The following is a 13,035-nucleotide window of genomic DNA, read 5'->3' as shown; positions in this document are numbered from 1 at the left end:
AATGATAATAGTCCATCATTAACATACCTCAACAATCTTTGACTAACATGTTTTCACCAATTTCTACAGGTACTTACACTACTTTTGAAATTGATGTAAATGGACATTTCAAATATTGTTTCATGGTTATTGTTGCATCTATTGAGGGTTGGAAGTATTGTAGATTTACCATATTTGTTGATGACACATTCTTGAAGTGCAAATTTGCTGGCACTCTAGTTAGAGCCTCAACTCTAGATGGAAACAATCAAATATTTCCTTTTGCATTTGGAATTGTAGATTCAAAGAATGATCCATCATGAAAATAGTTTTTTAAAAACATAAAAAGTAGTTTTGAGGATTGATAAAATTTAGTAATTGTTTCCAATAAGCATTTAAGCATTCTAAAAAGTGTCTTTCGGAAATATTGAGTATTGTGTTTACATACAATGTCTTTTGATAAGAAGCTTTCATTTAAGGATTGTTTGATCAACAAGATTTATTTTAATCGTGCTAAAGCTTACACTATTAATGACTTTGAGTTAAATATGAGATGGATGAAGTCAATTTATCATAATATACGAGACTATCTTAGTAATGTTGGATGTGAGAGGTAGTTTCGTACACATTCTTGAAGAAGAAGGTATAGAATGATGACTACGAATAGTTCAGAAAGCCTAAATTTAGTTTTATGATTGAAGTAAAGTTGCTTTATTGATGAAAACCATTTTGACTAGTTAGGTTGAGAGTAAATCCAAAAAACAACACCATAAATCAATAAGTTTGTTGGTAAGAGCTCTTTGTTTTTTGTTCTTTTTTTTTTTTTTTCCAACTATAGATTGATCTATCAATGATAGAAACTGATCAATAATAAATTTCTATTGGTGACAGATATTTAAACTAATTCTGTAATTGTCTATCAATGATAGACTTCAACATTATTTTATCGACTTTTAAATTAATACCAATTACTTTTTTTTTTCTTCGTTTTCTCAGGTCGATCCCGTTAGCAACAGTGAATACAAAAGTAATGGATGGAGACAAACAATTCATGAACTTGGGATCTTTTAGTTGTCGAGTATGGGATTTTGATGAAATTTTATATGCACTTGTTCTTTGCATGTTTAGTGTGGATACTTAATCTTACATGTTTGAGTATTATTTTTTAGAGCATTGACACCAACATATAAAGGCTTTGTTCATCCTATCGGAATCCATTTGATTGAAGTATTGTAGAGGATGACATTAATGCATTACCTCCTACCGTTAAACATCATGTGGGAAGGCCTTGAAAGCAAATGATGCTATCTAAAGGTGAAGCTAGGAGTTTCAAAAAATATAGTAATTGTAATTGCATTGATCATACTTGTAGGACATGTAAATTTGCCCAAATTAAACAATGTTGTAATCATGACAATTGAACTTTTCATGTATATTAACAACTGGAGTGATATATGTTGGTATTTACAGTGAAATACAGTGAAAATTTGGTGAATATTTGAACATAAAATAGATTTAATTATGCAAATTAAATTCATCGTTGGAAACTTTCAAATTGAACTAAAACTTCAAATTAAGATGATGTTTCATGCACAAATTTAATATTTATGAAAGTTAAATTTATAGTTTCTTCAATTTGAATGAGTTATGTTTGATTTTTGTCAAGTAACACATCAATTGAGTTAACTTTCACAAATGTTTTAATTTTTGTATCTATTTAATTTTATTTTGTATTTTGGAGAGTTATAAATTGCAAACCTACAAATAGCAACTTGGTTCTTCATTTGTAGCATCCTTTCCAAATTGAAGAGTTCTCTCCTTTCTTTCTTTTGTTCTTAAATTGAGTTGAGGGCATGTATCCAACCAGAACCGAGTAGTTTGAGGTTGCAGTTCTACCAGAGTTAGTCGTTGTATCCTATTGAGACGATCGCTATAGTCTGCTTGCACCTTGTGTAGAGCGTATAATTGTCTTTAAGACAACGTTTATCAGATGTGTACCTCGAATATGTTTCGAGTCTCCAAAGGTTTCGAGGTTCTTTAAAGTCTTCGATTATTTCCTTATCAAAGCCTTGTTACATTAACTGGCTTACGTTTGAGCTTGAATTTTATAAATTGAGTGTATTGTTTCTCGTTTAGGTGTAATCAGTTTGTTAGTATATTCAGTTCATATATATATATATATATATAAGTTATAAACAAATGGAACAACAATATCATCTTCAGTTATAAACAAATGGAACAAAAATATCTTTCAATTCAATAAAATATTTGAATATCTCTGATTTAGATTCTTCATTTATTGGAACTAGTGGAAGCACACAAAATTACATATACATACACAAATTATCAGTGATAAACAAACAAATCCCAAACAAAAAACTATCAAATGTTAAAGTCTACCATTCTATCACTATCTATCTCTATTAATTTGTGTAACGACTTGACTTGTTCCATGTTTGTTATCATAACAATAACAGTTGAAAGTATAGGATTGATGGAGAATACATGTTGATCTATGAATAAGTTGGAATATATTGAAGTTGCATTCAGTAATCGAGGGAGTAAGTTGGATCACCAGTTGTTAAAGAGGAAGAAGAAATATAGAGAAAAATCATGCATTTAAATTGAGGGAAAAAATGGTATTTCACATCTTAAATAGGTAAAAAGAAACTTTTTTTTTTTTTTTTTCGAAAAGAGGTTTAGAGTTATTTTGGACAATTTTCTGTGGGATGAAGCTTCCAACTCTAAAATTGATAGTACAAATTTATGCCAATTGAACTATCAAACAAAAATGCTAATTGAGCTACCAAACCAATTTATGACATTTATGAGAAGCTTCAATTTCCCCCATTTCTTTATTTTGTATATCTAAATTCTATTTTACAACTAAAATTATAATATATATTATATTGTAAATTTGAAGAATACAACGACGCACAACGAGAACATGGATATGGAGAAAATATAATATAATAATAATATATAATAAAATAAATAAATATAAATATATAAATATATAAAATAAATAAATAACAAAAAAATAATAAAATAACAAAGAATGGATTTCTCCATTTTTTCCAATATTTTTGGATTGATCACCAATATTTGTCTTACAAAACCCACAAAATGCCATTATCTAATTTGACAAATATGAGATATTATATTACATGATAATGTCACTATGTAATTTGACAGATAGGAGGTATATTACATGATAATGATAATACGTAATCTTGAGACATATATACGAAATATAGATAATAAACAACAAATACTAAGAATGAGTACGTTAGACCTAATTTAACATATTTATAATATATTAATAACTTTTGAAGTTGAGTTTTGTGAATACGATGTTAGGATTGAAAGTGAGAACGAGCATTTTATTAGAGTAAAAAAGCTGGAGAGAATTAGCATGTCTGAAAAACCGGTCTTCTTCGGTTAGCAAGAGAACAGACGAGAGAAGTGTGTTGGCCGTAGGAGAGCTTATAAGGACTGTGGAGTTCTCTAGTGGGGAAATCGCGAACAAGTCGACCTCCATGGCTGCCAAGACCGCCCCTCTTGGTTTACCCAAGTCCGGTGCAATTTCCAAGGGCTACAATTTTGCTTCTACTTGGGAGCAGGTACGTTCATCTTTTCCACTTTACTCCTCAATTCTTCTCTTTTTCCATTTTGAATCCTAAAATTTGCTTCTATTTGTTCGATCTCGCTTTCGATGTTACTTAATGCGATGAGATCTGTTTGCGCCACTTCTTCCTTCTCTCTTCCTTTGTCGATGCTTACATTTTGTTTCGTTTTCTCTCTTTTCCTCATCTCCTAATCCATTTTATGTTCAGAATGCTCCTTTAACGGAGCAACAGCAAGCGGCTGTTGCCACACTCTGTCATGCCATTGCTGAGCGACCTTTTCCCGTTGATTTGGTGAGATTTCTGTTCTGTTCTGTTCTTGATTCATTTTCAACTTGTTTCTTCTTCGTGTTCTTTAATTCTTCATTTGAAATCAACTGGTGCTGACTGCCACTTTGTACGTTTGTTTTAGAGACGCAATGCTTATATGTTCTCACCTGAGTAACTACAGTTTCGTGTTGAATATTATTTTAGGCACAAGACAGGATAACAGGTAAAGAAAATGCCTTGTCTATTTCGGTTAAGGATACCGCCAGCGAAGATTCTGACGCTATTGAAGCCGTTTTGGTGAACACCAATCAGGTACCCTACACTGTACTCTGCATTCAATGTCTTCAGCCTTTTTCCTTCTTTTTTCTCTTTTGAATTATTTTTATTACAGTATTTGTGATGGTAACTATCATAATCTTCAAGATGCTAACTCTGGCAAACTAACTTTTGGTACATGGGCAGTGCCTTGTCTCCTTCCCCTTCAGAATGTCTAAAATTCTTTCATGAATGTTGGAGACCTCTCTAGGGGGCCGGGTATAGAATCCCCCCTGCCACAAACACCTAATAGGAAAATGCATTCCCATGAGGATTTAACCAATTAAAATACTGTGGTTTTGTTCACACATTTCACTGTTATCAACGCCATGCTTGTTTCTTATTTATTTATTTATCTTTTAAAATGGATAGAGATCTCAGACTTTATATTTAATAGTTTTCAAGGGATATATACTGATAGATTATGACTTAATTTGTTGATGTCCTGCCTTGTTATCTTCTTTGGCATGATCTATTTTCAATTTATGATCGTCTGGTTTTGTTGAAGTCATGTCACTAAAATTTCTGCTCTTCCTAATGAATTTCATGCAGTTCTACAAATGGTTTTCTGATCTTGAATCAGCCATGAAATCTGAGGTTAGTACAAATTTGGTAGCTTCTCTAATTTTTCTTGCGTTGCAAGCTGAAAATATTCTCTTTGAGCATTCTATCCTTATTGTAGACAGAGGAGAAATACCACCACTACTTGAATTCTTTAACAGATCGCATAAGAACATGTGATGTTATACTTCGTCAGGTAACGTGTTATTACTTTTTCCTTAATCAACGTGAAAGAATTATTTGATTTGTATTTTTAATTAATTAACTAATATATGTCCTTTCGGAGACTTCCGCTAAAATTAATTAACTAACATATTTTTCTAAACATTGAGAATAAGAAAAACTCAATTGATCATGGAAAAGTTTAGACATCTAGCATTCTACATATAGGCAAGATTTTGAATTATTCCTTTTGTTTTATCCATTCTTTATCATCACAAAAATTTATGAAAGATTGAAGATTTTGGAGTTTCTTTCTTTTCAAAGGAGGCAAAAGGAAAGCTATCACTACATAGAGCACAATATCCTAACTTTGTTTCTGAATCAGCAACAACCATTCTATGAGGCTGTTTCCCACCGTATCAAGACTTACCAAGATGGCACCGATATCCTCTGGCACACTTCTACATTAGATGAAACAGATCGAGACCATCAAGTTACCTCCTTGACACCCTGTCCAAGGTGTTAATTTTTTTGGAATGAGAGACAAAACTATGAAAAGTTCTGTTTCCTTAAAAAAAGAAAAAATTGAACCGGGTTTAGCTGTTAGAAGAACTTCAAGCAGAGCTTTAAAATCTGCAATTTCAACTTCTTTAAGCAATCTTCAAAATACATTATTCCAAGTAGGGCAATTTGAATCCCAAAAATCAGAACCCACCCCATTTAGTGTTGAAGAAATGCCGAAAAATTGAGGAAAACCAGCCTTTAACGTTGATGGACCGATCCCATGATGGTGCCAAAACAAGGATTATGGATCCACAACCTAAAGAAAAAGAAGCATACAATTCCATTGATTTCCAAGCCCTAGAAATACTGACCCATAGACTGCAAAGACAATAAAGTTGTTTCCCAAGTGTGTGCCAATTAAAATCATCAGAACTACGAATGCGAGAAACCACCCTCTTTCAAGAGAGTCTGGTTCATTAAAAAATATGCTACCCCACTTTGCAAGCAAAGCCAAATTTTTCTTAGATAAGCCACCATTGCCCAAACCCCCATCGAGTTGGGACTTTGATAGATTAAACCTCTTCCAACAATCGAGTTTCTTGGAGATTTTATCTAAGATTGGCTGCCAAAATGAAGTACACCTTGGATGACCACCCAAAGGCAACACAAGATAAATAACCAATTTACAACTAAAGTTGGTTGAGACTGCCAGTAGCTTGGGAGCTTGGAATCATGAATGTTAATACCACAGAAGATTTCTGCCATTTAACTTTGAGCCTCGAGAATCTTTCAAAAGTCTTTGCTGATTTCATAAGAATATCCCACATTGCATCATCATATTTACAGAACAACAAAATGTCATTAGCAAATTAAAGAATAGGAAGGAACATGAACCTTTGCTGAATCAACCATAAAACCCTCAAAAAGCCCTTTGAGATAAACATGTACCTTTGCTGACCCAACCATAAAACCCTCACATGGTTCTGTACCCGCTTTGCTGTTTAATTTACCATACCACACACCAGACTCCAAGTCACCTTTTCATCAATTGTCTTATCTGGAAGGAGCTATCCCTCTCCTTCGGATGGTCCATTGCTCTCCCCAATGAGCTTATGAGCCTCCTCACTTACACTCTCATGGGCCACCCTTCCAATGACAGAAAGAGGATTTTGTGGATGCATATGATTTGAGCTTTCTTGTAGATTTCATGGAAGGAGAGAAACAACAGTCTTTAGAGAAAAAGGAAGCTCTTTGACAATGTTTTTGAACATACAGTCTATCTTCCTATGTTTTGGTGCAAGTGTACATCTTTCTATAGTTCCTATAACCTTACATCTCTTTTGCCCAATTGGAGAAGTCTCTTGAAACTTCTTTGGCTTGAGCTTGTACCCTTCTTTTGTAAATTTCAAACATTAATGAAATTCGTGGGATAATCTGCCCGACAAAAAACTTAACCTTCTTGGTAATTTCCACCTTCCATGAGGAGGCAAATAGGGAATCACTGAAGGGAGGGCAAACATGATATTGAGTGTTAGGTTATTTTAGTCAGATGATTAGTGTGGTCAGATTGGGCTAATGCATCATTATCCCCCTTTTCTTCACTTCCTACTAGGAGGACGCTGAAAGCTAAGGATGAAATGAGTCAAATTAGATATTAGCTGCTAAATTGTTAAAATCTTTTAATTTGTGGAAGAATAATAAAAAACTAATGTATTGATTTATTTGTATTCTATTTGAATTTTGAAGAACCTTTTTTTTTTGGCATGATAACGAATAGGTTCAATGAAATAATGGTAGTTCCAACTTGTTGTGCTTTATTTCTCATTCAGGTAGATGATACGCTGGACTTATTTAACGAACTTCAATTGCAACATCAGGCTGTGGCAACAAAGACTAGAACGCTTCATGATGCATGTGATAGACTGGTGTGAATTTGATTGATCTCTATTGTTTTATGCTGTACTAGTTTTCAATTGCCTAAACATATTTGCCACTATATTTTAGCATCATGTTTCTAGAGTTTAGACCAAAATGTTGATGAAATAGTTGGCTTTTATTTCATTTATATATATATATATATATATATATATTTTAATTAGTTAAACAGGGGTGGAAGAATGCCTTTGTTCTGTCCTATCAAGTATTTTAGATGAAAGGCTTGTCCTCAAAGGAAGATAACACCTTGAGATACAAGCTACCTATTCAAACTTGGACAATAGCATCTGTATCCTTTTTGAACTCAAGAGTAGCCTAATAAAATGCACTTCAAAGACTTGGGATCTAATGTTCATCCAATTAGGATGAACATTCTGAACAAAATAAGTACAACCAAATATTTTTGGCTTAGTAGGAAACAATGACTTTGTTGGAAAGAGAACATGATAAGGAATGTGACCTTGAGGAACAGACGAAGGCATCCAATTAATAAGAAAACAAGTCGTGGAAATTGCTCAAATGCCATGAAACATGCATTTGAAAGGATAAAGCTCTTGCAGTTTGAAGAAGATGCCTATTCTTTTTTTTGTTTAGCAACCCCATTTTGGGATGAAGTTGCTCAAGATATTTGATGAACAATTCCATGTTTACAGAGGTACGCCTAAGTGCTTTTGGAAAGTACTCACCAGCGTTATTAAGTCTTCAGGTAAACACCAAATTGTTCGAATTTCAACATGAAAATTGAGATGAGAAAGCAACTCAGAATGATTTTTCATAAAATATAACCAAGTCATATGAGAGTGATCGTCAACAAAGGTAACAAAATATCGAAATCAAGTTTTTCCACAACTGGACAAGGACCCTAAATATCATAATGAACTAACTGGAAAGGTAATATCATAATGAACTAACTGGAAAGGAGAATTTGCCTATTTATCAACTCTAGGAATGGAGCTAAGACGATGGAATTTGGCAAACTGACATGAGGCAATTCAATGGGGACACATCATGAAACTAGGGATAGAGCTTTCTTAACCGTGAGAGGGATGGATGACCGAGACGATAATGCACATCAAAAAGAGACATCTTGACCTGAATCCATCCTCGGTAGTTCTTCAAAACTTCTTGATGTGAACGTAGATTTCTAGATCAATGTTTACTTTTGAGATGTAACTCTCAAAATTTCCTCCATTTACCATCAGTTTGCATTTTTTTTTATGGGAAATGATATAATAAATTCAAACAAGGCAAAAAAAGAAGACAACTTAAGGGCAAGGGGTTGAGATGGCCCCCTCCCCAAGGAACTAACGAAGGAGAGCCTTCCAATTGTTAAAAATCATAAAAAGACTGTAATTACAAAAGAATTTGGTGTAATTTGTGTACCACCAAGAGACTGTATGTTGAGCAAAAGCCCAAAAAGAATAAAAAGAAACGGACTTATCTTAAAAAATTGTACTATTTATTTCTTTCCAAATGCACCACAAGAGAGACCGTGTGGCACATCTCCAAAGCACTTTCCCTTTTCGGCAAGGCTATCAAGCCCTTCAAGAAGCCAGTCGTCAACTTTGTAAGGGAGATAGCTCTCCATCGCAAAAATACTAAACAAAAGATACCATCCCTTATAGGCATGCAAGAATAAGTGATCCAGCGTCTCCTCATCTTTCAAGCAAAGGCAACAAATCGAAGGAGACAGAGAATTGCTTCTAAGCTTCCCCTGCAACTTGTTTCGAGTGTTTAAGCTCCTCTAAGCCAAGGACCAGATGAAAAATTTGACATTTTTGGGAATTTTCAGCTCGAAACAAGGATCACCTAAGGAGCTGAAATGAAGAGGACTGCTTAGCCATATGTAAGAAAGTTGCTTTTGTAGTAAACTTCCCTGAGGCATCAATCAATCTTCCATTTGAGGCTGTCACTGCTCCCCTGTGACATCCAAGAGTGAAGGACTAGCAAAAGCTCCGCCATTTGACCCAACTCTATCAAAAAAATTCCTTCTAAAGCCGAGATCCGACGATTGACTAGAGATACACCAGCAATCAGCCACCCTGGCCTCCTTTTTAGAAGAAATGGAGTAGATGTTAGGAAATGTTGTTGCAAAGTAGAAGAATCCTCATTTGAATGAATAATAGCTTTATCATCCATAAATGGATTAATTAAAACTTGTGACGGGAGACAACCTTTTAAAACTTCCTTATGTCCTTTCAAGTATAATCGGCCATTAATCTAGTAATCACAAGGATTGAATCAAACTTCATATCAACTACCTCCTCTCTTTGCAAATCCAAAAAGACGAGCTCCTCTGTTTTCTGAATTAACTAGATTCTGTGTCCTCTTGGGAATCCTTTTTGGTGGAATAAAGGCTTTTTGACTAACCACCTTTGCATAGCTTCTCATTTGAGTCCCAATATTCTTCGACTTTGGTAGAGACCTTTGAACTTTTGGTTTCATGGACAAACTCAAAGAACTTGCACAGGTTTCCTTATCAAAATTCACAAGAAAGTCTTTGATCATTTCCTAGAGCACTAGACGACCTTTCTTATTGAAGTTGGTAGGAATACATAGATTCTTTCTTCCACCAATCACAGGCCATACCACGCACTCAATTGACCATCCCATAGCAGATCGAAATGTTGAAAGATGAACAATTCCAAATTCATTTCTCATCTTTTGCTGAAAAAATGCAATGATAGGGGGATGCATCGACTCTACCAGATTTTCCTCAAGCCAACAAAGAGAAGACAATGATAGAAATAGCTTTCGCTTTTGAGATGAGATTTCCAAGAAGAAACCATTCGCATCATTCCAAATACAATAATAAGATTTTTGGATGCAGCAGCTTTTGATTTCCATTCTACCAAGAAGATCCAAGGAAATAAAATGAAGAAGAAGAAGATGAAGGAAGCTAATCGGAGGAGGCAGACAAAGTTGAAACTGATCATAGAAGGTGGCTGGACCATTGGAGCAAAGACCAATGAGGAGAGAGAGATAGTTACCTTTTCCTTCTCAGTTAATTCCACCTTGTCTGATTTTTTGACCTAATACGAACCATATTATAGCCTTAAATGAACCATGATCTCCTTCGAAGTTATTCAGTTGATTCTCTAAAGGAAGGTCCTTTGCGCCCAAGTTTATATATGTCATCTTTCATTATCAACTCCTTGATAATGACAAATATGTCTCCTTATTCCTAACTATATCTCCAATATTTTCTTATGTTCCTTATAAACCGCTTTGGCTTTATTTATTTATTTTTAATTAGGCAAAGGAGTTCAGGTGTGTGGTACTCTTTGCCTTAGTCCTTAAGCCACATACACCACATCAGCCACCCTCCCTCCCCTCTCGAGATGCAGCAAGGTTTAATACCTCTTTGTGGGCTTCTGTCTCTAGGCCTTTTTATAATTATGATATTGATTTGATTTTTTTTGGATTTGGAGTCTCTTACTGTAGTTAGTTCTTGGGCTCCCATGTTATGTTCGGCTTGCCTTTGTTATTCTTTCATTTTTCTCAATGAAATCTTAGCTTCTTAAAAGAAGAAGATAATTGTTGACTTTCCAAATTCCTTAGATCAAGTCAGAATTTGAAAAGCATAAGAAGATAAAGAGACTTCTTTAATTTCTAGTGAGTTGGCGCCACTCTCATTAACTTCTCCAAGTAAGCAGCTTCAGCCCCAAGACCTCTCTCCAAAAGTCGTGCAAGTTCCTGAGATGAAAGCGCCCCAAGGGTTTTATTAGATAATGAATTTCTCTCTCGTGATGTTAACAAATGTTGTAGCCATCTATGTCCTGTGGTATTAAAGGAGTAGATTTGTTATCAGAATTTAATTCAGTGGCAATAACATTAAAAATTCGTTGGAGGAAGTGGAAAGGTTAGATTCCCTTGTTTTAATAACTCAACATAAAATTGAAAGGCCTGTGTACTTACCCTCTTTTCCAAGATTTTATTCTCGTAAAAGTGAGGCCTCTTTAATATCAAAGGTTGCTAATTTTATTCCAGATGTGATTGAAGAATGTTGCGTTCTTGCGCAAGTACCAATATTAATTTCAAAACACCCTGATAAAAGAGGCATGAAATCTTGCTCAGACTATATTGTCAAAAGAACGATTATTTCACTTCCAAATTCAAAATTCTAACTAATCAAAGAAGTTCTATTAATTCCGCGTTTAGAAAGCCAATCGGTTGAGGAAGAGTCTGATGATGAATCTTCGGTAAGTGTTAGTAGTGAAGAATCGGACATCTTGTTAGTAGTGAAGAATCGGACATCTTGGCTCCAAATTCGGCCTTAGAACAGGAAGGCGATTGTTTGGGGAAGAGGTTGCAAATCTCTTTCAAACTCCATTAGTTAAAAAGTCAACCCAACTGCCTTCATGTAAGTTTTCCTTAATTTTTTTTTTTGAAAAATGGTACAATCTCTTCATTAAGATAATGAAATGAGACAAGCTCAATATATAAAAGGAAATGATGAGCAACAAAAACTAGGGATTAGGTGGTGCACCCGGGCATCTCAACTAGGTTGGCACCCCCTTAGCATCTTCATCATCTCCAAATCATCCTAAATATCAAACAAATACATACGACCAAAAGTCCGACAAAACCAATTACAACTCAGCCAAAATAATAACTAATGACAAACAAAACAAGGCCACAATACTTAATCTGCCAGCAGTACACAAAACAACCAAAAATACTTCTAAAAATCGTGATACAGTGTACTCCTATGAAGCTGTAGAAATGAAAGCCCGCCAATTTAAGCTCAGTTCTTGAATTGAGAAGTCTGCAAAATGTTTGGATAGTGTACACTAGGACGAGGCGTTAAGTTGGGCTATCTCAAAGCGCTCAAACCAAGTCAACCACTTGTCATGGAAGACCTGTTGATTCCTTTCAAATCAAAGATCAACCAGCAAAGATTTCACTGCGTTGAACCATAACAATTTAGCCTTCTTCTTCAAAGGAGGGCGCATCAAGATTTGCAAAATGTTAGAGTGAAAATCGTTTCCAAAGACTCATGTCAAATTAAAAATCCAGGACAATTTCAGCCAACATTGTTCCGCATAGCAACAACCAAAAAAATGATGTAGCAGGTCCTCTGTGTCTGCCATACAAAGAGGGCAAATTTGTGGAGAAAGACAGTGATTAGGCAACTTCTTTTACATCAGAGGAGCAGTTCAACTCTCCAAAAATCATTATCCACACGAAGATGTTAACTCGCTGAGGGCTTTTAGTTTTCCACAGTGCTTTCTCCAGCTGTTTGTCTAAAGGGGAGGCTAGAGATAGGTGCTTCACAAGGGATTTAACAGTGAAGACTCCACTGTTTTCAATGGACCAGATTCTCTTGCCCTGATTATTTGTTAATCTCTTTTTGGTAATGAGTTCGAGGAGATTTTGAAAATCAAAATCTCATCAACCTTCAAATTTCTATGGAAGAAGATGGACCATGATGAGGAGGAATGATCCCAAAATTCTGCTATTGAACCTTTTGCGTTGATAGCAATCTTATATAAGTTAGGAAAATGAACATTCAGCAGTATCTTTTCAATCCAAGAATCCAACCGAAAGCCAATTCGGCATCTGTTACCAAGTTTAGAAGCCGCCAAGGCTTCAATTTTCAGCCAAGATCTAGATATGCTAATCCAAGGACTCCTTAGACTTAGGCCAAACTTGCTTGCTGTATTCCATGCACACTTCTTAT

General features: G+C 34.9%; 1 protein-coding gene across 1 annotated transcript in view; it reads left to right on the top strand.

The window, feature by feature from the left end:
* The first annotated feature begins 3,316 nt into the window (after positions 1–3,316).
* LOC120081319 (sec34-like family protein) overlaps positions 3,317–13,035 on the top strand; it is a 63,545-nt gene continuing 53,826 nt past the window's right edge. Inside the window, exons 1-6 of the mRNA XM_039036072.2 lie at positions 3,317–3,602; positions 3,816–3,899; positions 4,080–4,187; positions 4,743–4,787; positions 4,873–4,947; positions 7,247–7,342. Of these exons, the coding sequence (XP_038892000.1) occupies positions 3,519–3,602; positions 3,816–3,899; positions 4,080–4,187; positions 4,743–4,787; positions 4,873–4,947; positions 7,247–7,342 (492 nt within the window). The 5' untranslated portion in view covers positions 3,317–3,518. The remainder of the gene's footprint in view (positions 3,603–3,815; positions 3,900–4,079; positions 4,188–4,742; positions 4,788–4,872; positions 4,948–7,246; positions 7,343–13,035) is intronic.

This window comes from Benincasa hispida, chromosome 7, assembly GCF_027475165.1.
Source record: "Benincasa hispida cultivar pf3 chromosome 7, pf3_genome.v1.1, whole genome shotgun sequence".
Lineage (NCBI taxonomy): Eukaryota > Viridiplantae > Streptophyta > Magnoliopsida > Cucurbitales > Cucurbitaceae > Benincasa > Benincasa hispida.
This window is presented reverse-complemented; position numbering and strand designations above follow the sequence as displayed.